The sequence below is a fragment of the Myotis nattereri genome (assembly GCF_964212035.1).
Source record: "Myotis nattereri genome assembly, chromosome: 6".
Classification (NCBI taxonomy): domain Eukaryota; kingdom Metazoa; phylum Chordata; class Mammalia; order Chiroptera; family Vespertilionidae; genus Myotis; species Myotis nattereri.
In genome coordinates, this window is record NC_138081.1 from 88,174,114 (window position 1) to 88,199,609 (window position 25,496).

A 25,496-nucleotide genomic window follows, 5' to 3' on the forward strand; every position below is an offset into this window, starting at 1 on the left:
CACCAATTCTCTGTGCTATCCAAATTTCCTCTCTTGCACATATGCTACTTTCAAAATATATAGAGTATAAAAAATACATGAGGGGATAAAAGAGCTATGGGAGTCAGATCAGTCTTTTTCCAGCAGAGTGGATGGTTTGTAAAAAAATTAAAACAAAACAAAAAGCCGCCACCCAACTGTTCCCATTACGGTAGAGCATAATAGGGAGGTGACCTCATCCCTCTTTCTAATTCTCTGTGCCCAACAGAGACTCCTGCCAGCCTCGGCTCCTCATTAACGCTCCCCTCAGGCTATTCACAGGGAGAACGCTCCCCTCACAGGGCCCAGCTGTCAGAGGCTAAACCTGAGGCAACTGGTAGGTGATTCCAGGAAAAAGAACATTTCCCTAGTCCCCCTTCTTCTGCTTCTAATTGGCAATTCTCCCGTGTTTCTGAAAGTGATCTATATTATAAATTCATCTCCAGTGAGTAAGACTGAATTGTTAACAGGGAAGGATCTTAAAAAAAGACAAACTTCAGCTACACAGACACAATAAAAGTCCTCTTTTGGTTGACAGTCCAGCTGAAGAGAGTGGATATAATTTGGGAAATGCACATTCACATCAAGCCCCATGTTAATTCAGAGGCCTGGAGACCATCCCAAAGGCATTTTTGAAAATCCAACCCAGGGTACAATTCAGGGAGTGGTGTCACTGATCTGGAACCAATTTTTCTCCCTCCCTCCATCCCTTCAGATTTTTCCCCTCCCAGGGCTATTTCATTCATAACACCTCTACTTCCCCAACCCTCCCAAACCCCATACCGTAGGACTTAATGTTTAGGCTTTACTCTTAAAATATTCATATTGGAGGAAGCCATGTTTCCTTGTGTTGCGCAAGAGCTCCAAGCTGATAAACTGTGTCACGGTGCTCACTGTATGACAGCCATTATCTGGGAAATGTCCTATTTTCAGGATTTAGTAAAAGATTTTCTCCAAACTATTTTTCTTGTTTCCACAGGTAAAGATTTAAATGTGGAGTTTCATATGTTCCCATGTGCCAGTTCATCAGAACTTCCTACATGTTCAAGTATATTCTCTTTATGTTTTCGGCTTTGGCTCTCAAAGACGAAAGGAAGGAAGGAAAGAAGAAAGGAAGAGAAGGAGGGAGGGAGGGATGAAGGGACACTGCCATGTGCTGAAAATCTGGGATGGGCACCTAGAAACCTAGATGACCATGGGAAGATGCCAATAATTAGGAGATACACGTTCTTCAGCTCCAATGCAGTGAAATCCGCCCTGGGTGAAAGCAGAAGTCAGAGCACAGGTTCCTTCTGGTGAGCATCATTGGAGTTTTTTGTTTTCCTTAAAATATATTTTTATTGATTTTAGAGAGGAAGGGAGGGATAGGGGGCGGGGGAGGGAGATAGAAACATCAATGCTGAGAGAGAATCATTGATGGCTGCCTCCTGCACGCCTCCCATTAGGGATGAGACCGCAACCTGGGCAAGTGCCCTGACCAGGAATTAAACCACCAGCCTCCTAGTTCATAGGCCAACGCTCAACCACTGAGAGAAACCGGCCAGGCTCATTGGAGTTTTAATCAGGTTTAAAACAAACTCTGATGATCAGCCAACTGGATTCCAAAAGCAGAAAGCAAGCAATGGACATGCCCTAGTGTCTGCCATGTACCAGGCACAATGCTAGGTTCTTATGCTACAGATGAGAAATTGGAGCACTAAAGATAAGAGGTAACTGATTTGAAGTCACGTGGTAGTGTCAGGGCCAGGTTATGATCCCCGGTCTGCCACTTGCTTACACAGTGAGCGTAAGCAGCCGAGGTCCAGGTGTGTGGTCCAGGCCTGGCCAGCCTGAGCTCCAGCTAGCAGGCTCGTGGGCTGCCTCGCACCTTGCGAGCCCTCCAGGAGGGAGGGCAGGCTCTGAGGGTACTGAAGCAATAATCACTGGTTGCCTGCAGTTTTTATATTAGAGGACGTGAAGGGTATAAGAAAACGTATGAGAATTAGAATCGTTTGTTTTTAGTGATGGCTCTCTGACATTGTCACTATCTTGTATTTGGAGAAGTGGTTTCCTTAAGTCAGCCAAGCAACACTAACTTGTATTTTTCTTATTTATGGAATTCATGCACATAAGAACATTAACAATAACACTAAAGAAAGTACAAATTTCAAAACCCATGTTGAAGGAAATGAACATTTTCTGATAAAATATTAATTCTACATCAATTTTGCATTGTTTTGATTCCTCCCAGCATTAAAACAGCGGGAGAAACAATTTCAAAAGCTGAAGGAAAACATCTTGTGCTTCTGGGGGTCTGTTTCTAGGTCTAACTCAACTGGAAAAGGGCAAAATCAAATGTTCATCACCTTGTACTTGTCATTTATTTATTCAGTCAGCAGTTATTTATTAAATGCCTACTGCATGCTCAGCATTACTACAGGCTCAAGAGACACCAGAGTGAAGAAAACTCTTCACATCTAGGTGCAAGTGGACAGTGTTCAACACACATAGCTCTTCCCTGCAGCTCACAGCCAGTTTCCTTCCCTAAGGACCTGCCTGGCATGGAAGGCTGGTGGGAAAACAGGGGCACTGTATGCAATGTTGTTTGCCTACTCGTGACCACATGAGGAGGCAGGTTTTAAATTCATACTGATAGGTGGGAAAACTGGTGGGGGGGGGGGGAGAGAAAGAGAGAGAAAGCGAGAGAGAGAGAGAGAGAGAGAGAGAGAGAGAGAGAGAGAGAACAGACATTTAAGGGCCTCTTATTTATAACCTGTCTACAAAGCCATTGGAGCTAATAATCAGCAGGGGAGCAAGTGGCCCTGCTTTACTGGCAATTCATGTTGTCAGTAAAACCTGGGCTTATACACCCCACTGAATGTCTCCCGAGAGTCCTCCCTGTGTCTGGAGTCAGTCAGTCCTCCTCTGTAATTCATATTTTGTGTACAGTTCCATTTTACAACCTTTCACACTGTATTGTAATTTGTTTACAGAACCCTCTTCCAGCAAAATAGAGTAATAAAACTTTTTGAAAATTTAATTTTCCCCTTTAAATTATGCCTCGTCCAGCCTTCAACCTGTAAACTTGAGCCTTGAGAAAAAAGAGAGAAGGTCCCTTATAAAACAAAGAGGTCACTGATCAGCTTTCAAACAGAATGCTGACTTTCCTGACTTCTTCACCAAGGAAGGGGACTCTAGAGAATGGTTCTCAACCTGTGGGTCACGACCCCTTTGGGCAGGGGTCCTCAAACTTTTTAAACAGGGGGCCAGTTCACTGTCCCTCAGACCGTTGGAGGGCTGGACTATAGTTTAAAAAAAAACTATGAACAAATTCCTATGCACACTGCACATATCAAATTTTGAAGTAAAAAAACAAAACGGGAACAAATACAATATTTGTATTTGCATGTGGCCCGCGGGCCGTAGTTTGAGGACCCCTGCCTTTGGGGGTCGAACGACCCTTTCACAGGGGTCGCCTAAGACCATCCTGCATATCAGATATTTACATTACGATTCATAACAGTAGCAACATTACAGTTATGAAGTAGCAATGAAAATAATTTTATGGTTGGGTCACAAAATGAGGAACTGCATTTAAAGAGTCAGAAGGTTGAGAACCACTGGTCTAGAGCAGTGGTCAGCAAACTCATTAGTCAACAGAGCCAAATATTAACAGAACAACGATTGAAATTTCTTTTGAGAGCCAAATTTTTTAAACTTAAACTATATAGGTAGGTACATTGTTATTAACTTAATTAGGGTGCTCCTAAGGCTTAATGAAGAGCCACACTCAAGGGACCAAAGAGCCGCATGTGGCTTGTGAGCCGCAGTTTGCCTACCATGGGTCTAGAGTTAGGGGCATAGAAAGAGAAGAAATTTCTTTAAATTCTGTATTTCCCTTAAAACATCTCAAGACATGATATTGCCAACTACGTTGGAGTTTCTTCCAGAATGTGGAAGGTCTCCCCTTCCCCGCTTAGGGCTGAGCCAGGAGACCTAGTGTTATGGAGGGAGGATGTGAGACAAGGAATCCATGCAGAGAAGAGGGGGAAAGGAGTTATCCCTGAAGGGGCCACATCAGAGGACAACCAGAGGTGACATGTGGTTAGCAGAGCTCTGTATTCCCCCCTCAGAGCTTCTGTTTGCTGGAAGATGTCCAGAGTCTAAGTGCTCGCAAAGGGGTACAGGTGGCTTACCCGGGGCAGGATGGGGGTTTCCACGTGGCAGGAACTACCAAGGCTGGAGACCAAATGCATTCACAACTGGACACCTGGAGGCCCACAGCATCAACAGGAATCGGGGAGATGGGGTGGGTGGGTGGGTGGCAATTAGCAAGGAGAAGGAGACCATTGCTGGGGCAGAGAGAGCGGCAGAGGCCAGCAGAGTACCAGGCACAGAACGAACAGTAGTTCCACACCCAGCAAGTCGGCCAACTGCCCACACTCAACAGCCGGCCAACTGCCCACAGTGGACAGCAGCCGAAGGTCACCCTAGAGACCCACGTGCTGTTTCAGAAATGAGTACGGAAGGGAGAATTCTGAGAGGCTAAGCATTTGTCCCAAAGGAACTGAACTTTCCAAAGACAAATTTTAAACTGGAAGAAATGCAGTTTTACACATAATCGGCCTTTTGCCTTCCACTGCTATTTAGCCAGTTTGAGGACGTTTGAAGGGAGGAAACTTCACTATGGACATTAGATCAATTATAGGATATAAAGGAGATAGTTGCTTTGAACATCTAAGTCTAGAACAAATGAATCTGTACCCCGGCTATTCCTATAACATGAGCTTCTTGAGAGCTGGGACCATGTTTTCATCACCCTTAAGTCCCCAAAGGATAGTAGATAGAATACTTAACAGGTGTTTAGCAGTCCATATCTGGGTCCGTCTGAATAAATGCACTTACTGAGAATGAAACTACTAAAGGTCACTTGTGTTGCTTTGCTCAATAACTGACCATTAGAAAGTCATGTTTTCATTCATTGACTGATTTATTCAAAAATTTCATACATTTTAGGCATCTATAGGTACAAGAAGATGTTGAGAAAGAAACAAAGATGAATTGTTTATGCATTTACTGGAATGTATTCAGTGCTTCTTGTGTACCAGGTACACAGGTCCCACCTTCAAGGACCTTAAACACTTGAAGGGAGAGGAAATATGTAAATAAACAACTATTGGATGAAGTGGAAAGTAACAGTTATCAAGGAAAATGAATATGAAGAAATAAATACTGTCAAGACAGGATCAAATGCATGTTTTCCTGCTTTGCAAGCATGGCTATTCCAGAGGGTGGAGGAAGGAGGAGAGAGAGATGCTTTGCTTGCTTTCCAGTGGCTGTACCTGATGGTGTCTGGGAACCAGCCCATCGGCCCAGAGTCAGTGGAGCTAGAAATTGGAGCTTTCTGTGGAAGGGAGTTCTACAGAACAGGAGTAAAAGGGATGGGCATAGTAATGGAACTAAGGAGACATTGAAGATCATTTTAGTGTGTTCTTCTGAGGATGGGCAAGGGTCTATATATCAGGACAAAAGGCTGGCAGAAAACTGTGCAACATCCAATCAAATACTTATATTTGAAATGATACATATTTAAGTTATTATCACAATCATGAGAATAGGAAGTCGAAATCTAAGGAATTTGAACAATTCAAAATATCCTGTTCCCTTTAGGGATCAGAACTTTGCTTTTGAAAGCTTTGCCTTTAGATGGACTTTAAAAGATCTGTTGAGCCCTAACTGGTTTGGCTCAGTGGATAGAGCATCAGCCTGCGGACTGAAGGGTCCCAGGTTCGATTCCAGTCAAGGGCATGTACCTTGGTTGCAGGCACATGCCCAGTGGGAGATGTGCAGGAGGCAACTGATCGATATTTCTCTCTCATCGATGTTTCTAACTCTCTATCCCTCTCCCTTCCTCTCTGTAAAAAATCAATAATATATATATATTTTTTATATTTATATTTATATATTTTAATATTAAATAAATATTTAAATATTTATATATTTTATATATATATATGTATTTTATATATATAAAAGATCTGTTGAATAATCATTAAACTGCCACAGTCCTGCACCAGGAACAGGTAAAATTAGTAAGGATAAAGAAGAAAACATAGTCTTAAAAGTTGAGCTCATAATCATAAACTCATGCCCATGGGACCTGGTTCTACTGTATATAGGTATGCTTTCTCTCTGGGCTCATCCATTGAGGTGGAAATTCAAGTTGGCTACAAATAACATCTGCTTGGTGACTTTCTCTCCTGTGTCATAACTTCTTGGCCCTGGGACCACAGTTACATGAATCCTGAGGGTAGGGGTACCTCTCTCCTGTGTCTTCACTGAGCTGAATACATACTTTTGTTTTAAATCACACTACTATATTGTCCTCTAATTGTTCATGTAGCTGTCTATCATTCCACAACAGGGTCCAGGTCTGATCAGTAGTTGTGTCCCCAGTACTTAGCCATAGCATTGGCATTTTTCAATCAGTGAAGAAATCTGTATGCCAAGTCTACTCACATGGCTTAAACTTGAGACACATCAGAAGTTACCCAGCTTTTCTCTGTACCTGGTGCAACTTAATCCTAAGCCTACCTGAAATTCAGAGTGGGCCCAGGAAGACCTGAGAGTTACATAAAGCAATGAGACAAGCTGTTGCATGTGTATGGTGTAGTATGTGAATGTTATGCACGTGCTTTGCACGTGTGTCATGTAGAATTAGTCTCAGGGTTGGATATCTCACTGCATGTTGGCTTTCATTTGGCTAAGATGCCAAGGTCAGACAGTGTGGCCAAAGGAAAAGAATTAGGGTAGAGGGATTTCTTTCTTCTCCTTTGTCCCTGATGGAAACTGCCCGAATGATGGGAAGACACTGAAATATCCATTGTGAGAAGGAGGGGAAGTGTTAGCAGTACAGACCCTTCAGTGTGGTTTTTAGCAAGAGTACTGGGAATTGTTTCCAACGTGAGTGCACTTTAATTACCAAAATACCATGTTGGAAGAGACCTGGTTTCTTCTTACTTCACTAGTTTCATCTATTTGCATTTTCATACTACATGGCTGGAGAAAGACGAATAATCTTTGACAAGAAGTCATAAAGCTGCTATTTCTACTGAAATGGTTTATATAGCACAGTTATAAAAATAGTATAGCTTTTAGAATTTAACCAAATGTCATTGCTAATCTGTCTCAAAATTATAGGCACAATCTATTTATCTATTTATTCTGTACAAGTTAAGAGATAGAAACCCACAAATGTGTCTTTAAAATAAAATCCTTATAAATTCAACATCATGGTGTTACCACCCCTCTTTTTACTTTCTAATAAAGAAAACAGCTAGGTTTCTTCACTTCAGTGTCTCTCTGTATCATATTTTCCCTGAATAAATGTTATTGCTTTTGCCATTGTTAGCTTTAGCTTTTGACTATAATGGCAAAGTTAAAATATATTTTTTTCAAATGATGTTCAATATTATTTGCTATTAGGGAAATGCAAAATAAAACTACAATGAGCCTGGCTGGCATGGCTCAGTGGTTGAGTGTTGACCTATCAACCAGGAAGTCATGTTTTGACTCCCGGTCAGGGCTCATCCCCAGGTTACGGGCTCATCCCCAGTGGGGGGCATGCAGAAGGCAGCCAATCAATGATTCCCTCTCATCCATTGATGTTTCTATCACTCTCTACCTTTCCCCTCCTCTCTGAAATCAATAAATCTATATTTAAAAAAACACAATGAAATATCACTACACACCTTTTAGGATGGCTAAAATAAAAACACCTCCAAATGCTGGTGAGGATGAAGAGCAACAGGTCTCTCATGCATTGCTGGTGAGAACGTAAGGTGGCATAGCAACTCTTAGAAAGTTGTTTGACAGTTTCTAAAACCAAATAGCAGCTTTCTATATAATCCAGAAGTTGCACTTTTGAACATTTATCCCAGAGAAATGAAATCTTATGTTAACGTATGAATGTTCACAGCAGCTTTATTTGTAAAAGCCCAAAGCTGGAAACAACCCAGATGTTTTAAACAGATGATGGTTAAACAAACTTGGTATATCAATACCATGGAGGAATACTACTCAGTAATAAAGAGGAACAAACTGTTGATACTTGCCACAATTTGGATGGGCTTGAGGGCATTATGCTTGGTGAAAAAGCCAATCTCCAAAGGTGAAATATTGTATGATTTTATTTTATATATTATTCCCCAGTTGACAAAATTATATAGATGGAGAATAAATCAGTAGTTGGGCAGGTGAGAGGAATGAGAGTGGTGAAACTGGTGTGACTTCATAGGGTACCACAGGGAGTTCCTTTGTGGTGATGGGACAGGGCTGTATCCTGACTGTGGCAGTCGTTATACAAACCCACACAGGCACACCTCAGGGACATTGGGGCTTCAGTTCTAGGCCACTGCAATAAAGCCAACATCACAATAAAACAAGTCACACGGACTTTTTGGTTTCTCAGTGCAAGTAGAAGTTATGTTTTATACCCCCTACTGGGGAATGAACCACAAGCCAGGCATTTGCCTCAAAATATGGGAAATCAATGCAATTTAATCAACTTCTTTTAAACATTTATTGAATACCTAGTCTGTGCTGGTTTTTCTACTAGCTACTAGAGATTCCAAGGTGGACAAGACATCATCCCTGCTGTGAAAGAACTCAGAGTTTGGTGAAGTAGATGGGGATAGTGGAACTTCATTCTTAGGTAAGACAGGTCGTGGCAGCAGCTGAAAAACGAAGTGCCATGGAAGCACAGAAGAGAGTGTTGCCATCGTGGGGTTCATCAAAGTGAGGTGGGCGCTAAGCTGTGTGTGGCAACATTGTGGTTGTTCTCCCAGCACCCATCCACAGCCCCTCTCTCTCAGATATGTGACTGGGTGGGACTGATCCAACCCTGACTCAGGAGTGAATGCTGATTGTTGAGCCCGTGATGCCCAACCAGAGATGGTACCTCTCTGCTAGAGGGCATTTGGAAATCATGGGAACACTTCTGGTTGGTACAAAGTCTAAAAAGGATGCTACTGGCATTCAGTGGCCAGGGGCTAGGAATGTTAAATGGTCACTAAAATAGAAAAGGGACCCACATCATAAAAAAAAAAAATTATCCCATCCAGATTGTCAGCAGTACTCCCATTGAGAAGTATTTGTCTAAACCAATCCGAGAAATCTCATCCTTTATTAGTTCAGATTTATGCCAATTAGCTCACAGTAGCAATCCCCTGTCATCAGTGTGGTCCAATCAGAATAAAGCTCTGGACTTTTCTTTGATGGATGTAGGTAAGCATTCTTTCTGTCTCTCATTGGGCATGTAGGAAGAGCATGTGGCCCCATCTAACTCGTGTTTAGATAGCTTCCTATTCGATCTATATAATCTAAATTTATTCAGGTGGTTTGTTTGCTGGTTTGTTTCTCCATTTTTGTTATTGTTGTTTCTAAGGAAATTATTAGGATGGCAGAAATACTGTTGAGGTATCAAATCTAAGTAAAACCTAATATGTGAACAATGTTTTGTTTCATCCTGGAACTTTAGAATCCATACAAATTCAAAATGTTGCCATTAAAAGAGAAATAAGGGCGAAACAAAAGTAGTTAAGCTTATTATTTAAGATATAATGAGGGATATTGGAGATGTTTTGTGAAAGCCTAAGTTAATCTTGCAGTTGTGCATGTGTGTCTGTGTACATACATGCATAAAAGAAGAAGAGAAAGAGGAAGAAAGGATACAGCACCTATCTTCATGGATAACACATTTTAAGAATTTAAATCTTGTCCCTTTAGGAAAAATTCTGTCCTTTCAAGTTGCAAAATCTTCACATCAAAGAAAGTTAAAACAAAAATTATTAAGCATTTTGATTACTTAATAAGAGTCCATGAACATATTCTGCAATGTGAGTTGTGACTGAAGTAGATTTAGTTTATGCTTATGAATAATACTTCTCCTACTGACATAAAATTAGTTGGCAGTATTCATAGCTACAAATTATTTTCCCACATTGTCAATGATTACCATGGTGTATTAAGAAAGAAGAGGAAAAAGATGTCCAGTTACCCTTGACTTAAGAAAAATAAGACATAGAAATAAAGTTTAAATTAACTTTCATACAACCAATTTCCCTCCTGTTGCAACACTTACAGAGTAATATTCAGATTCCTAAGTGACTAAACTGAAAGCCAATGACATCTGGAAATTAAGGAGGCTGCGAAGGGAAGAAAGGTCAGTACCTGGATACTGGTCAGCGTCGTGAACTGGTAGGCCTTGACCACCAGGTAATTTGCCTCCAGGTCTATGAGTCCCAGCATCATATATTTCCACCATCTTCGTCGTAAAATTGCCAGGAGGTTTTCTTCTCCTGTGTTACAAAATGGAGAAGAAATGGGTTAGGTTCTAAACACATAATCAACTATTTAGAAGGATTCTAAAATATTGTAATCTTATAGTTTAACCATGCCTTCTCAAATATTTAATTAAACAAATAAATCAATGGGTCAAAGGCCGACATGTTTTTACTTAGCTAATAGTCTTCACCATAGTCAGTCCTTCACATTGGTTTCTAGGCCAGAATAAGACTGGGCAAGTTTTTAGTCCACCATGCAAAACATTTTCTCAGGGACATTTGAAGAAAAAAAAATTACATCATATTAAAATAAAAGGAAAGGTGGGCTAGGAAGGCTTCATAAACACACAAAGTCCAAATCATCCGAAGCTTCAGGACTATGGTAAAACAGAAATGAAAAGAGGGTAGCCCAATGGACAAAAGGTTGGCAGCAAGTCTGTAGTTAGGCTCCGAGATGCCATCTTGAGTGCTGGTTCAGCTTTGAACATGACATACTTTGAAATTACACTCTGGTGGTGGGTGTGATGGGAAGAGACAGGAAGATGGAGCTCAGATGGACGAGTGCCATAAGACCATTGTCTTAATACTGTCAAGCAACTGTAATCTTCACCACCTTGCCTCTTAAACAGATAGCATCAGAACAGATTTTGAATACCTTAGTTCTTCATCCTTATTTTTACATATTTCAGGCCTGAAATAAACCTTATTTCTCAAGGGGCAGTCAATAGCTCTCTGGAGCCAACCTGTGAGGTCTTCCTAGAGGATGTGGAATATGCAGAAACACTAAGTGGATGGTGACTAAGTGCCTCTGGTTCAAGGCTTCTCATGAAGTTGCAGCCAAATTGTCAGCCATGAATGCAGTCTCATCTGAAGGATTGGTTAGGGACTGGGAGAGGGAGGGAGGGAGGGAGGGAGGGAAAGAGAGAGAGAGAGAGAGAGAGCTCAAGAAGGAAACCTTGTCCTTCTTATAACCCAATATCAGAAATGACACATCTACTGTATTTTTTATTTACTTTTCTTTCCTTTTTTCTGTTTTATTATTTTATTTTTCAGTTACAGTTTGCTTTCAACATTATTTTGTATTAGTTTCAGGTTGCAGCATGTGGACAGATATTCATATAGGTTATAAAGTGTTCACTCAGATAATTCAAGTGCCCACCTAGCACCATAGATAGTTATTACAATATTGTTGACTATATTCCCTGTGCTTTAACTTAAATCCTCATGCCTATTTTGTAACTACCAATTACTACGTCTTAATCCCTTCACCTTTTCACCCAACCCTAAATACTCCTCCCTTCTAGAATCCATCAGTCTGTTCTCTGCGTCTATAAGTCTATTTCTATTTTGTTTGTTCATTTATTTTGTAATTTATCACATATAAGTGATGTCATGTGTTACTTATCTTTCTATGTCTGGATTATTTCACTTAGCATAATACCCTCTAGGTCCATCCATGCTGTCCCAAATGGAAAGATTTAATTCTTTTTTTTTTTATAGCTGAGTAATATTCCATTGTATATATGCATCACAGTTTTAGGCACTCATTTTATTGATAGGCTCTTGGGTTGCTTCCATATCTTGGCTATTATAAGTAATGCTACAATGAACATGGAGGCATATATTCTTTCAAACTAGTGTTTTGGGTTTCTTTGGATATATACCCAGAAGTGAATTGCTGGGTCATAAGGCAGTTTTTTGAGGAAACTCCGCACCGTTTTCCACAGTGGTTGTCCCAGTCTGCATTCCCACCAATAGTGCACAAGGGTTTCCTTTTCTCCACATCCTCACCAACACTTGTTTGGTGATTTATTGATGATAACCTTTGTGACAGGTGTGAGGTGGTATCTCATTGCGGTTTTAATTTGCATTTTTTGTTGATCAGTGATGTTGAATATCTTTGCATGTGTCTATTGGACACTTCTACAGTATTCTATTTTTTATTTTATTTTTTTAGAGAGAGTGAGAGGAGGGAATGAGAGAGACAGAGAGAGAAATATCTATGTGAGAGAGACACATGGATTGGTTGCCTCCCACAAGCACCCAGCGGGACTGGGGATTGAGCCAAGGTATATACCTGCCCTTGACCTGAATTGAACCCATGACCCTTTAGTCTGAGGACTGACACTCTAATCACTCAGGAAAATGGGCTAGGACTACAGTATTCTATGTTTTAGAAGAATCTATTGGTCCATCTCACACTCCAGGGAGAGAATTTCATCAGGATGTGACTACTAGGAGGCAGGGATCATTTGGGGCCAGCTTACAGCTAGTGCCACACACTTTCAGCACTATAGCTGTGCTTTAGCTGGTCAACCACATGGAGACTTGTGAAAAAGAAGCTTTTCAGCTACACAGAGAAAGTCAGAGGGAGTTGTGACTAGTTGGCAACAAGGAGCAAGAGGTCTCTTCACCTTTGGTAGCTAACCCAGTTTTCTGGCCACATTTTGGATGTGATACCTCCTATCTTTTGCTCCAAGCACACTAAAGATCTTTTTGTTTCAATTAATTGCTATCTCTTGTTCATCCTTCAAAGTTTAGCTATTCTCTGATATTTGCCTGATACCATTCCCCAGCTAGGCCACTTTGTATAGTCCTGTTACATGGTTTACAGGATTGTGACTATTTAGAAATTGTCTCTTCACTAAACTGGGAGTTTTTGAATGGTAAAACTAGATTAATCTAGCTAAGGGTTTTGGAATAAGTAATAATTGACTTGAAAAACATGTGAAGTACTACCTATCTGAATATGTCAAGAGCCAGTTCTAGAATATGAGTCACATCTATTACTGTTCTGCACTTAAATGCATAAGGGGGATATGATCCCCAAGGTCATTTCTTTATAGCCAGCTCACTTTGGCAATGCCCTTGCACAGCATTTCTGCCTTTTTCACTTGCCTACACATTTGCTAAATCAACACACCCTCTCAGGATTTATCTTGGAAATTAGTGATTTTCAACCTGGCTGAATAGTCACATCTTCTTGAGAGATTTTTTTAAAATCCCAACACCAGCTACCAGCCCCCAGAAGTTCTGATTTACTTGGTTTTGGATGGGGACCTGGGCATTGGGCTGATGATCAACTCTAAGATGTTCAGATGGTTGACATTCCATGGCCATCCTCAGGATCACTTGAGCTAGGAATTCCAAAGTAATACAATCCCAAGGTAGTAAAGGCTCTTCGTACCAAAGTAAGAGCCCAAACATTTGACCCAAAGGATGCTTTCTTTATCTTGTCTCTGGGCTTTTCCATGTGCTAATTGCTCTGTTTGCACTATTCTTCCTCCAGTCTCCAAATTTAGAATCAACCACCACGAAGCCTTCCTCGATTTCTCACCTTGATCATCCTAGATTTGGGTTGGGTTTCCCTATAATGTGCTCCTGTAACACCCTTTGAAAATCTCACAAATAGTATTTATTTCACTGTATTATAATGACCTGTTTTCTTAACTCTAATACTCATTAGATTACTAACAATTTAAAGAGAGTTGCATTGTCTTGGTTATCACTTTATCTTTAGGACCCAACTGTACCTAGTGAGCAGCTAATACATAATATAGAATATATAAATAAATTTCATGTTTAATGATCTTAGCAATGCTAAGTAGCATTGAAATCAAGGTATTTATAATATATCTACCATAAAGATTCACGTTACAGACAATGAAAATTGTTTTCTAGTTAGGATGCAGACAATATCTGACAAAATTAATTTGGTGACCATTTCACACTATACATAGAGCATAAAAAGGTTGATGGCATATTTAACCGCAAAGCTGTAATGCTATAGTCACGGGTCATTGTCCCAGTTAATTTACACAATCAATAGAGAATTGTCAGACTCGGAGCACACCAGCCACATCTCAATATACAACACTGAAAATCTGGGTCATGGTCTGTTTGTTCCACCAATCAATAAGATATTCAAAGCATAATTCATTACACAGATTCACAGGAATGATTAGTTGCCTTGCTGTTTTGCTGAAGAAGTTTTCAAAGCAAAACACCCTAAATGAATATTTCCATATTATTTAATTTGAAGCACCTAAAAACATATAACACACTTGATTAGCAGATTTATTCAGGATGGTGAGGTAGCTTTTTTTATTTTTGGTTGAACAAAAATGCAACCTTTAAAAGGACTGCTTAGGGATTTATCTAAATGACTCTATTAACACTGATGTACAACAGGCCATTAAAATTCTTTCTAGAATAATGAAAATGCATTCTTTAAAGTCCTTGTGCCAAAGTGCTCCATAAACCTCATGAAATAGGGACATCTATAAGAATTACCAGCACAAATCAATGATTCTCTCTCATCAATGTTTCTATCTCTCTCCCTCTTCCTTTCCTCTCTGAAATCAATAAAAATATATTTAAAAACAAAAAGAAAAGAAAGAAATGCCAGCGCAATTGGTCCCATGTTAATGTTTTATAAATTTTAAAGAAGTAACTAGAATGAGTAATAAAATCCATGGTAGAAACTTTAGAATTATAGTTTGGCATTTAGATAAATTCTGTTAAGTATTATTTTTATTATCAATATGTTCAAATATAAATGAAAAGATTAGAGGATAATGTCATAGATTAAGCTCTAACCTGATTTAATAAATGTTAACATTTTGCCATGTTTGCTTCATACATATATTTTTTTGAGACAGAAAATGTTAGATGCAATTGAAGCCCCTTATCCCATTATGCTCCTGCCAGATTCCAATCCCTTCCATCCTTCCTCAAATACCATCTTGATATTGTGTATTTTTCATTTTTATGTTTATTTTTTAACCCTTACCTGAAGATATGTTTTTTATTTTTATTGATTTGAGAGAGAGAGGAAGAGAGAGAAGTGAAAGAGAAACATCGATTGATGACCTTCTGTCTGCGCCCCAGAAGGGGATCAAATCTGCAACCCAAGCATGTGCCCTGACTGGGGATTGAACCGGCAACCTTTCGGTGCACAAGACAACGCTCAAACTGAGCCACTCCAGCCAGGCAGTCGTTTACTTCAAACAATGTATATTTTCATGTTTTATGAATATGTCACAATTTATCCAGTCTCCCACTGATAAGCATCTAAATTCTTACCAATTTTTCTTTATCAGGTACAGTGCAGCAAAGAACATCCTTGTGCATGTGTATCCCTATAATTGATATAGAATTTTATTTTTTTTTTCATTCTCTTTTTAAAGGACTATGGATTATACAAGTAGTCATGAATGTAGCCTGTGTAATAAAAGCCTACTATGCGAAGTGTCAGGTCGTCTGTTCAACCAATCAAAGCATAACATGCTAATTGATATGCTAAGGCTGCCCAACTGCTTGCTATGATGTGCACCAGAAGGCAGACAGTTGACCGGTCGACCAGTCGTTATGATGTGCACTGACCACTAGGGGGCAGATGCTCCAGCAGGTAGTTTAGCTGGCTGCTGGGGTCCGGTCGATTGGGACTGAGCAAGATGGGCCAGACACGCCTTGGAGTCCTCCCATGGCCCCTCCCAGGCTGGCAACCTCCTGCGTCCCTCCCTGGCTCCAATCGTGCACTGGTGGGGTCCCTGGGCCTGGCCTGTGCCCTCTCACATTTGGCCCAATGGCTGAATGACCGGTCGCTATGAGGTACACTGACCACCAGGAGGCAGACACTCAATGCAGGAGCTGCCCCCTGGTGGTCAGTGTGCTCCCACAGTAAAACATAATTAAAATTTAAAATTTTTTGGCCGAAACCGGTTTGGCTCAGTGGATAGAGTGTCGGCCTGCGGACTGAAGGGTCCCGGGTTCGATTCCGGTCAAGGGCATGTGCCTGGGTTGCGGGCGCATCCCCAGTGGGGGGTGTGCAGGAGGCAGCTGATCGATGTTTCTCTCTCATCAGATGTTTCTAACTATCTATCTCTCTCCCTTCCTCTCTGTAAAAAATCAATAAAATATATTTTAAAAAAAAATTTAAAATTTTTAAATCTGAATTAACAGTATTCCAGCACAATAACTACCCCAATAATTGAAAACAGAGGGTGAAATCACTGATACTCTCATGTAATTTATATCTAATTTTACTAAGCATCACCAGAATGATCAATCAAATTTGTTTTTGAAATTTTGTAATAGATACTTATATGATACCATATGCTTTACAAACATTAACGTACCTAATTCTCATCATAACCCTATAGAGTAGATACTGCTATTAACCTTATTTACAGATTACGAGACTGAGGCCTGGAGGAGTTAATAACTTTCCCCAAAAGGTCATACAGATTAAGTCAGGATTTGAACTCATGACAGGCGAGCACTAGGCTTCATACTCAATATTGAACTATTTTGCCTCACTGTTTTGTAGATGTGTCATTGTACTCAGGAGTCATGAATTTTTCATTAAAGAATCTTTCATGAACTGTCAGTCCAAACTCACCTGCAGGGTGCGCCCCTGCCAACCCCAAGAAGCACCCCTAACTGAAGCCAATGTGGATGGTGCCCCCTGGAGACTCCATCTCCCCAGTCTTGCAGATGTGTGTACACCCCTGAATTGGCTTAGGGATGAGGATGTGCCCCATCACCGTCAGTTTGGTACCAAAGATTTGATCTAAGGCCATGACAGTTTCCCCTGTGAAATGTTAAATAAGGCTTTAAATCAATTTTATGGCTTAAAAACATCTAATCTCCAGAATGACTGTTATATGCTGTACAACTTGTTGAAGCCCAGGGCATCACAACAATGGTCACACATTGGGTGGGGTGAGAATGGTGGTTAATAAATGACGGAAGGAAGAGGAAATGTGTGTACAAAGGCTGGGACACGGCCCACATTCGCAACAGTGACTGGGAGACAGAGGGACCTTGATTCCCAGTATTCTCCTTCTCCCCCGTGGTAGTGTGAGCAGAGAATAAAAATACTGCAAGACCGCACCCGAGGTGAATTCAGCGGAGGGAACAAGAGGCCGCATTGTTCTTGGGACGGCATTTTCATTAAGGGCCCTCGTGGGTGGTGTGAGCCCTCATGGCGTTTTTATGCGAGAACAGAGCCCGGCACGCATTGCACGGAGAGCCTGCCGCGAGAGCAAGGCCCCCGCACGGAGGGCGAGACCCTCACTCGAAGAGACACTTCCTTGGCTCACAACTGGAAGCCATATGCCGTCTTCCTTTACCAGGACACCAAAGGGGAGTGTTTCAGTAGTGATCAGCGGGTAAGACGAAGAAAAAAGACAGGATGGAGGTTTTAATCACTTGCCTTTAAAAGCTGAAACTTAAATGTAGAACGCAACCAAGCCTCTTTAGTTAGAGAAGTGAACAAAATAAACGCACTAACAGGGAAATGGAAGTGTCAACTGTTCACAGAAAGGATGGCAGCCAATTGCGCTTCATGATGTGAACCTGAGTGTGGATGAAATACAAAAAAGGCAAAGAATGAAGGTTAACTTCCACTTCGTATTCTTTCATTCAGAGCCCGACAGGGAGACTAGGAGGAGCATACAGACAAGGCATAAGCACAGCCACGCAGCACACACCAGCATGCCCCGTGCGACAGGCACCGCCTAGGGAAGCCCAGGAAAGAGAACTTTCTCAATGACTTATTAGGGCTTCGGCCACAGGTGCTCTGCCTCTTCCTCTGGTGAGTTATGCGGAATCACGCTGCGGCCAGATACAACATTTGCCCAGGGGAGGGGCAGGCTGAGGCCTCTTCCTCGAAGCCACTCCCCTGGTCCAGACCCCATTTTTGTCTGCTGGATCGCCCCACTCGATCTGGGAGTGGAGGCCATGGGAACACATTTCTCCTTCAAGAGCCTAAACCCGAACTGGCTTTGTGCCCTGAGACTCCAGTCCTGCTGGGCCTTGCCAGGAGGGGGCTTCTGAGGCGGTGCTCCCAAGGTCCCTCTTATCACACAAGCTGCATATGCTGGGCAGGCAAGACATGAAAGAGGAAACTCCACTGAAAGGTTCAAGGAAAGCAGAGAAGAGGCTTTGCCTCAGTTCCATTTTGTCCCCTTCACACCACTCTCCTTCACGCCCCCACCTACCCTGCCGTACGTACCTCCTCCAAATGTGACCTCGCTCTGGGGCCTCCCAAGTCCTCTGCCATCCTGCCCGGTCCCCCTCGGCACTTCTTTCTTTTTGACATACTCTCAGCTCTGCCCGGCATAGTGATTCAGACAAATTACTTACTCAATGTAAGACTGCGTTATGAAGGTGTGATAGCTGCGTAACACCTTTTAAATCTGCTCAGTCATCTGCATGACTTTCAGAAATGCCTCGTAAGGGTTGGGAAAAATATATAAAAACAACTAAAAATGAATCCTAATCACATAGAGGTCTGGTAGCTATTCCTTTAAGCTGGATATTAGAGAAAAAAACAAGTATAGATATGATTGCATACAAGATGGGTTTCTTATCAGTAAGCTTATTTTATTTCTTTCCAACTTAGATTTTGGGGGATTGATAATTAAAATGCAACATCTTAGCTTTAATTATAGACTCAATCTATTATTTCTTTTGAAGCAAAACATCTCCACATTTCAAATAAAATATGAAAATTATAAAGTCTCAACTTCTCAACATGTATGTTTCAACATATGTTACCATTTTCAACATGAACCAAATCACTTAAATCTTAGAAACCTTTTCTCTTTATTTTTAAGCTGTCATCTATTATAAAGCTAAGATATTTTGATTTTATGTGGCACATTTATATTGTACACCTTTCTAAAATACCCAGATTTCTTGTGGTCTTAATGTGTCTTAAGAGAGAAAGCACAATTGCTAACATTTTCTTCTGCCGGGAGCCGGTCCATGCTTGCTGTTTCAAGGGACCTGGCATATATGGCATACTGTTCTTAATATGTTTGCTCACCTTCTTGGCACTATGTGTTTTAACCAAGGTCTCTGAGAAAGGTTGTTTCCCCAGGTAGGGATTTTCCCCTGAAGTTAGGGAGGGAATAAAACCTCTTAACTAAGTGCCAGGCGGGTAGTTAATCACTTTAACTACGAATAATCATGCTTAAGCTACATAATCCTTACTCCCTCGAATGGAGATAAGAAACGCCCTAACCTTTGAAATAGAGATTGGTAGGATTGGAATCAACTGGTATAAATACAGTTGTAACAAGACAACAGCACACAGAACTAGAGAGACAGAACCTAGGCACAGAACCTACACAGAACGTTCTCTAGAGACAGAAGAACTTCGCTGGAGAGAACATGGCAAAAGATCCTGGACAGAAACTGGCCTCAGAACCTAGAGACAGAACCTAGCGAGAGAACATGGCAAAAGATTCTGGACTGAACCTGACTACAGAAATTGGCAAGAGAACCTGACTAGAACCTGGTGACTGAACCTGGCTGGAGAACCTGGACAGAACCTGACTGGAAAACCTAGCGAGGGAACATGGCTACAGAACCTGGCAAAAGAACCTGGACAGAACCTGGTTGGAGAACCTAGTGAAGGAACTTGGCTACAGAACCTGGCTGGAGAACCTGGAGAACCTGGCTGGAGAACCTAGCAAGAGACCATGGACACAGAACCTGGCTGGAGATCCTAAACAGAACTTCGCTGGAGATCCAGAGCAGAACCTCTCTGGAGATCCAGACCAGAACTTGGCTACAGAACCTGGCTGGAGAACCTGGAGAACCTAGCAAGAGAACATGGGCACAGAACCTGGCTGGAGATCCTAAGCACAACCTCTCTGGAGATCCAGACCAGAACTTGGCTGGAGATCCTGGCTAGAGATCCTGGCTAGGCTGCTGATCAACTGAACGCTGTCTTCATGTCATTCCTTCTTCGCCAACTCCATCCACACCTTTGGGGACCCCTGGACCCGCTGGGGTTGGACCCCAGCATTCTTCTTCATATAAATATAGAAATTGATAGTGAGTTTGTTCAATTTTGTCATACAGGCAGTTAAAATGTATAGATAGCTAAACAAATAAGAAGATGAATATCTAAATATCCATATTAGAAAACTGCATACTAATTATTAAATGTTGTTGACCAATACCTGCTTGCGTGGGCTCCTCTACCTCTTAATGAAAATAGAGCATAAGGTATAAACAAGTGCCTTACACAAATCCCACCCCAAATTTTAAAACTAGGCAAATAGTTCAGTGCATCCATTTTATATTCTTGGAAAGGCTACTTTATAAAAGAATAAACCTGCTAAAATGACTGAACACTGTCACTATCCATAACTGAAAGGAGAACCTGAAAATCTTAAAAATGTTACCTTGTTGTGAGATGAAACACAAACTAACACTCTGCCCCCTATTTCGAGTTGTAGTAGACATATTTATTTACACTAGCCTCTAAAAACTAAGATTTAACCCATCGAAACTGAGCACATCTTCCTCCCCCAAACTCTCGTCCAGATTGTGCAACCACCCACGGGGACCACTTTGCCTTTGCTGTATCTTTTACAATGATCTGTATGTGCAGGTCCTTGCTCTGAAAAGTCTCACAAGAGTTCCCTTTTATTGATTTGGGTAGTAGTCTGCTAGTCTGGGTCTTTGCCTCGGGGCTGCTGGTCTGCCCAACTCTAGGAGCTGATCTTCCCAGAGAAGACAAGAATGGTGCCCGGGGGGGCTGTGCATGTGACAGCCACCCCTTCCCTTTGGCAGGGTAACGTGGGCGGGCACTGGAGCCACTGGCTCTAACCCAGGCTCTTCCATGCCCTGGGTGTATGATGCTGCTGTCAACTTAGTCCCCATAAAACTCAATTTTCTTCATCTACACATTGGAACGACTCGGTGGACCTGCCTCCCAGAGTGCTCATGGGGATTAACTATTTATAAAGTGCTTGACATGGTGCCTGGCAAGAAGCCCTTGTGAGTAGCTCTCCTGATTTGTATCACAGTTGGTCTTTTCTCATGCCAAACTTCCTATGTAATGCAGCTATGTAGGAAAGAACTTAACCTTGCCCAAAAAGAGGTCTGGGATTTGTCCTCGGTTAAAACCATGACTTCAGGTAGGGGGCTGGCCACCCCAGGAAGACCGACAGTGTGATTTAGAGTCATGCCCCGAGGCTGGAGACTGCGACCAGCCAAGTGGGCAATCAGTCATGTGTACGTAATGGAGCCCCAATAATAACCCCAAACACAGAATATCGAGTGCGCTTCTCAGGTTGGCAATATTTTGTCCGCATTGTCCCATATTACGCTGGGAGTGACACATCCTGACTCCACAGGTGGAGGACAGTGGAAGCTATGGACTTGGGCTTCTCCTGGCTTCTGCTCTATGTGCTTCTTCCCTGGGTTACTTCTAATCTGTATCCTTTCCCTGTAATAACTGTAACCATGAGTATAGATGTTTTCAGGGAGTTCTGTGAGTACTAGCAAATTATTGAACTTGAGGGTGGTTTTAGGGGGCCCAACCCCAAACTTGCAATCTCAGGTGGCCTTGTGTGGGTTCTAAACTTTCCTCATGTAGCCTAAACCCTTTCAATTGGTTTGTCCCTAAACCTTTGCAGTAGTTTTCCTCAAATACAACTAAATGTGTCCCTTTTTTTTTGTTTGTTTGTTAATCCTCCCCCGAGGATATTTTTCCATTTACTTTTAGAGAGAGTGGAGGGCGAGGGAGAGACAGAGAGAGAGAGAAACATCGATGTGAGACAGACACATCAGTTGGTTGCCTCCCGCACATGTCCCGACCAGGAACCAGGGCTGGGGATCGAGCCTGCAACGGAGGTATGTGTCCTTGGCCCAAATGGAACCTAAGGCCCTTCAGTCCACAGACCGGCGCTCTACCCACTGTGACAAACCAGCTAGGCCGTATGTGTGCCTCTGTTGCTCAACAATTTGAGTGCATACACATTGGGCATATCTCAGAATAGCCAGGCCCCAGCATTCTCCAGGTCTGAATTCAGTTTAGTTTCTTTCTAGGTGATTTTAAGCAATGCATGCAATTATTTGCTCTCTTGAAAGAGTGTAAAAACTTCGTGCTTTATACCTAAACTTTTATCATTATAAACATATCACAATGGGAAAAACTGCTCACTCACTCAAAATGGTTAATGATAGGGTGGCTGTGTGGGTGGGGGGGGCGATGCTTTGATTTGAAATTATTCAAAGCAATCATAATGAAACTCCGTACTAATAGAAATCTCTCTATTATCCTGGTGTGAGCCTGCTGAGAGGAAAATGTATTTGTCCTTTTTAATGACAAGACTATTTTCTTTCGCTTCATCCCATTTTGTGAAAAGTGACCCTACATGTCTTTTGGAGGTTTCCTTTAATTGGCTCTGATGCCTCCTGACATTAGCAGATGAATCTGTCAGTTTTGTAAATTTTGTTTTGAACAAAGAGCTGTGTAGCAGCTAATGACACACACTGGAAGGGGGAGAAGCCAAAGCGGGCTCGCCTCCGGGCGCCTGCCACTTGCTGAGCATATTCAAAGGACAGCAGGACAGAAGGTGCCAGCCTGAAGCCTCGAGGGCTGACCTTGAGCTCAGACGCGAGAGCATCTGTCATGTGGACACACAGGTTAGACCCAATGTGGGAAATTAACAAGAGGAGTGTCAATGGGTCAGAAGCCCTGGTAGATCAGAAAGCTGGCCGGCCTCCTCTCTCCGTCCACCCTCCCATCTCTCATCCCAAATGCCAAGCACAGATCTACCAAGGCCACTTCTATTACCCGCAATTCATTTTTTACTGAAAACCATTTGTCAAGCCCTGGGCCAGAGGCACCATATATTCATATTCTCATTTACTTGCCACCCTACACTCTAGGTCAAAAGCATAGAGGCAGTTAAAGTACTGCCTGCCTCTGACACTTAACTAGCTGTGTCACCTTGGAAAAGTTTACTCATTTATAAAACAGGGCAAACACGACTTACTTGAAAATATTTCTATACGATTAATCAAGAAAATGTATGTAAAGTGGCTGGCTTCTAGTAAATGAGAGCTTTGTTATTAAAAGCCCTATGGGGAAAATACGTTTTAGATCATAAAATTAGACTTAGAGGAAGTTAAGTAATTTGTCTAAGGTCTGTCCTGACTTCTCTTTTTAAATATATTTTTATCGATTTCAGAGAGGAAGGGAGAGGGAGAGCGATAGAAACAGCAATGATAAGAGAGAATCATTGATTGGCTGCTTCCTGCAGGCCCCACACTGGGGATCGAGCCCACAACCCAGGCATGTGCCCTGACAGAGAATCGAACCGTGACCCCCCTGGTTCATAGGTCGACACTCAACCACTGAGCCACCATAGCCGGTTGTCCTGACTTTTTATTGCAAAGTACTCACTACTGTAAGGATGAGCCATTTTGTTTACATTTTATAAAATAAATCAGAAATATTTTTATTTATTTAAATAAACTTTCTGAAGTGTAGCAGAAATAAGGCAGCATTTTCTGAGCAATGCAGTAATAGTATAAAATATTTATAGAACATATGTCCATTTGTGTATATTTCCATTTGAAAATATTAAAGAATATATTTATGGGATTAAGAAGTTTCCACTATATTAACTTGTGTCAATGAACACCATAGTGCCCAGATTATCATCTTAAAGTACCAGTTATCACTAAAAGAAACAAGGGTCTTTGGAGAAATAGTTGACTGCAGATCTTGGTCAGGAAATGTAACACAAGTCAAATCTGGAACATCTTGTAATACATAAGAGCAAGCAAGCAATACAAAACTACTAGGGTATGTCAGCAGGACTCAAGGCCAACTGAAGTCTTTAATATGAAAATAACAACTGAAATGGATTACAATACACAAGATATGTTCATATACATGAGTTCATAATGAATCTAAAAGCAACAACAAACACCACCAAATTCTAAAACAAAACAGAATGAATTTGTCACCATAGGAAGATGTTAGTAAACTAACTCATTATTTTGAAAATTGGGAAATAAGGGAAAAGAATAAAGTTTTTCCCCCTGAGATTCTTATATTAACCTTACTACCAGGTCACTACATAGTAGATGCGGGGAGATTTGTCTTTATGGTAACATTCTAGCTAATAAATGAAGAAATGAGAGAATTAGAATTTCATCATTTTGTACCCCCTAATAAATTAATGGATATAGGCCTTGAAAGTCAAGTTATTAGCATTACAAAGAAGATAACCAAGAATTGTTTTATATGCTTCTCAATGGAAGAAAGGAAAAAACAAACAGACAAAAACAACAAAATACTGCCTACACCAAAAAAAAAAAAAAGAACCTAAATCTGATCAAGCCTCTGGACTCACCTACCAATTTCAGAAATATAGATAATCATGTTAAAATACGTGCACTATAAAGATTCAATCAGCAAAATCCAGATTGTGGGATATACATAGTCAGCTACTCAGTTTGGACTGTCGAGTGGCAGCAACACCACCACTGAAAGTTTGTTAGAAATGCAGAATCGTAGGTCCGCCCCAGACCTCCTGACTCAGCGTCGGCACGTGATCAAATGCTAGGGACTTGTATGTATTACGGTTTGAGAGGCGGTGACTGCACAGGTCACATGATAGCTTCTTTAACAAATAAACTGCAATAAATATCTAAGAAAATCTATAGATTAAAAGAACTTAAGAAAAAAAATATCAACCACTTGCAATGTGCAGACCTTATTTGCATCCTACTTAAACAAACTATAAAAAAATCTATGAGACAAATAGGAAATTTGGACTTCATTAGGATATTTGGAATTACTGTTGATTTTAAATGTAATCATGATATCAATCATTTTAAGTTCTTATCTTTCAGAAATACATACTAATATAGTTATAGACGAATTGGTAAAATGTCTGAGGTTTGATTTAAAATACTATAGGAATGAGAACGTGGTGAGAATAAGGCTAAAATAAGCCTGACTACGATTTAAAACTTGTTGAAGTTGATATATTGGCACATGGGCATTCATTAGACTCTTCTGTCTACTGCTGTATGTATTTGAAATTTTTCATAAGAAAGAAAGAGGAGTTCCACTGTGAAGAGAAAGTTCAGATAATGGAAGAGCACTGGCCAGAAGATATGACTATCCACAATGTCTCTGTGTCCATAGACCTCATAGCATTTACCAGTGCAGCCACACTACGCCTTCCAGTGTCCTGGAGTTGTAGGCGGTATTATCCTCTGTAGCAGCTAGAGAATGCAGAAGCTTGAGTTCTATTACTTCCATGTCCTCATTTGCAGTCTCGGAGGTCAGGAAGCATACTTGGCACCTCTTCCAGCAGGGGTTTG

The 25,496-nt window shown here is 41.3% G+C and overlaps 1 protein-coding gene across 1 annotated transcript in view; it reads right to left on the reverse strand.

Annotated features, from left to right (window-relative positions):
- The window catches only part of SLC35F1 (solute carrier family 35 member F1), a gene marked incomplete at its 5' end in the record, with an annotated part of 120,468 nt that overhangs the window by 43,899 nt on the left and 51,073 nt on the right, over positions 1 to 25,496 (reverse strand). Inside the window, one exon of the mRNA XM_081093574.1 lies at positions 10,228 to 10,355. Within this exon, the coding sequence (XP_080949700.1) occupies positions 10,228 to 10,355 (128 nt within the window). The remainder of the gene's footprint in view (positions 1 to 10,227; positions 10,356 to 25,496) is intronic.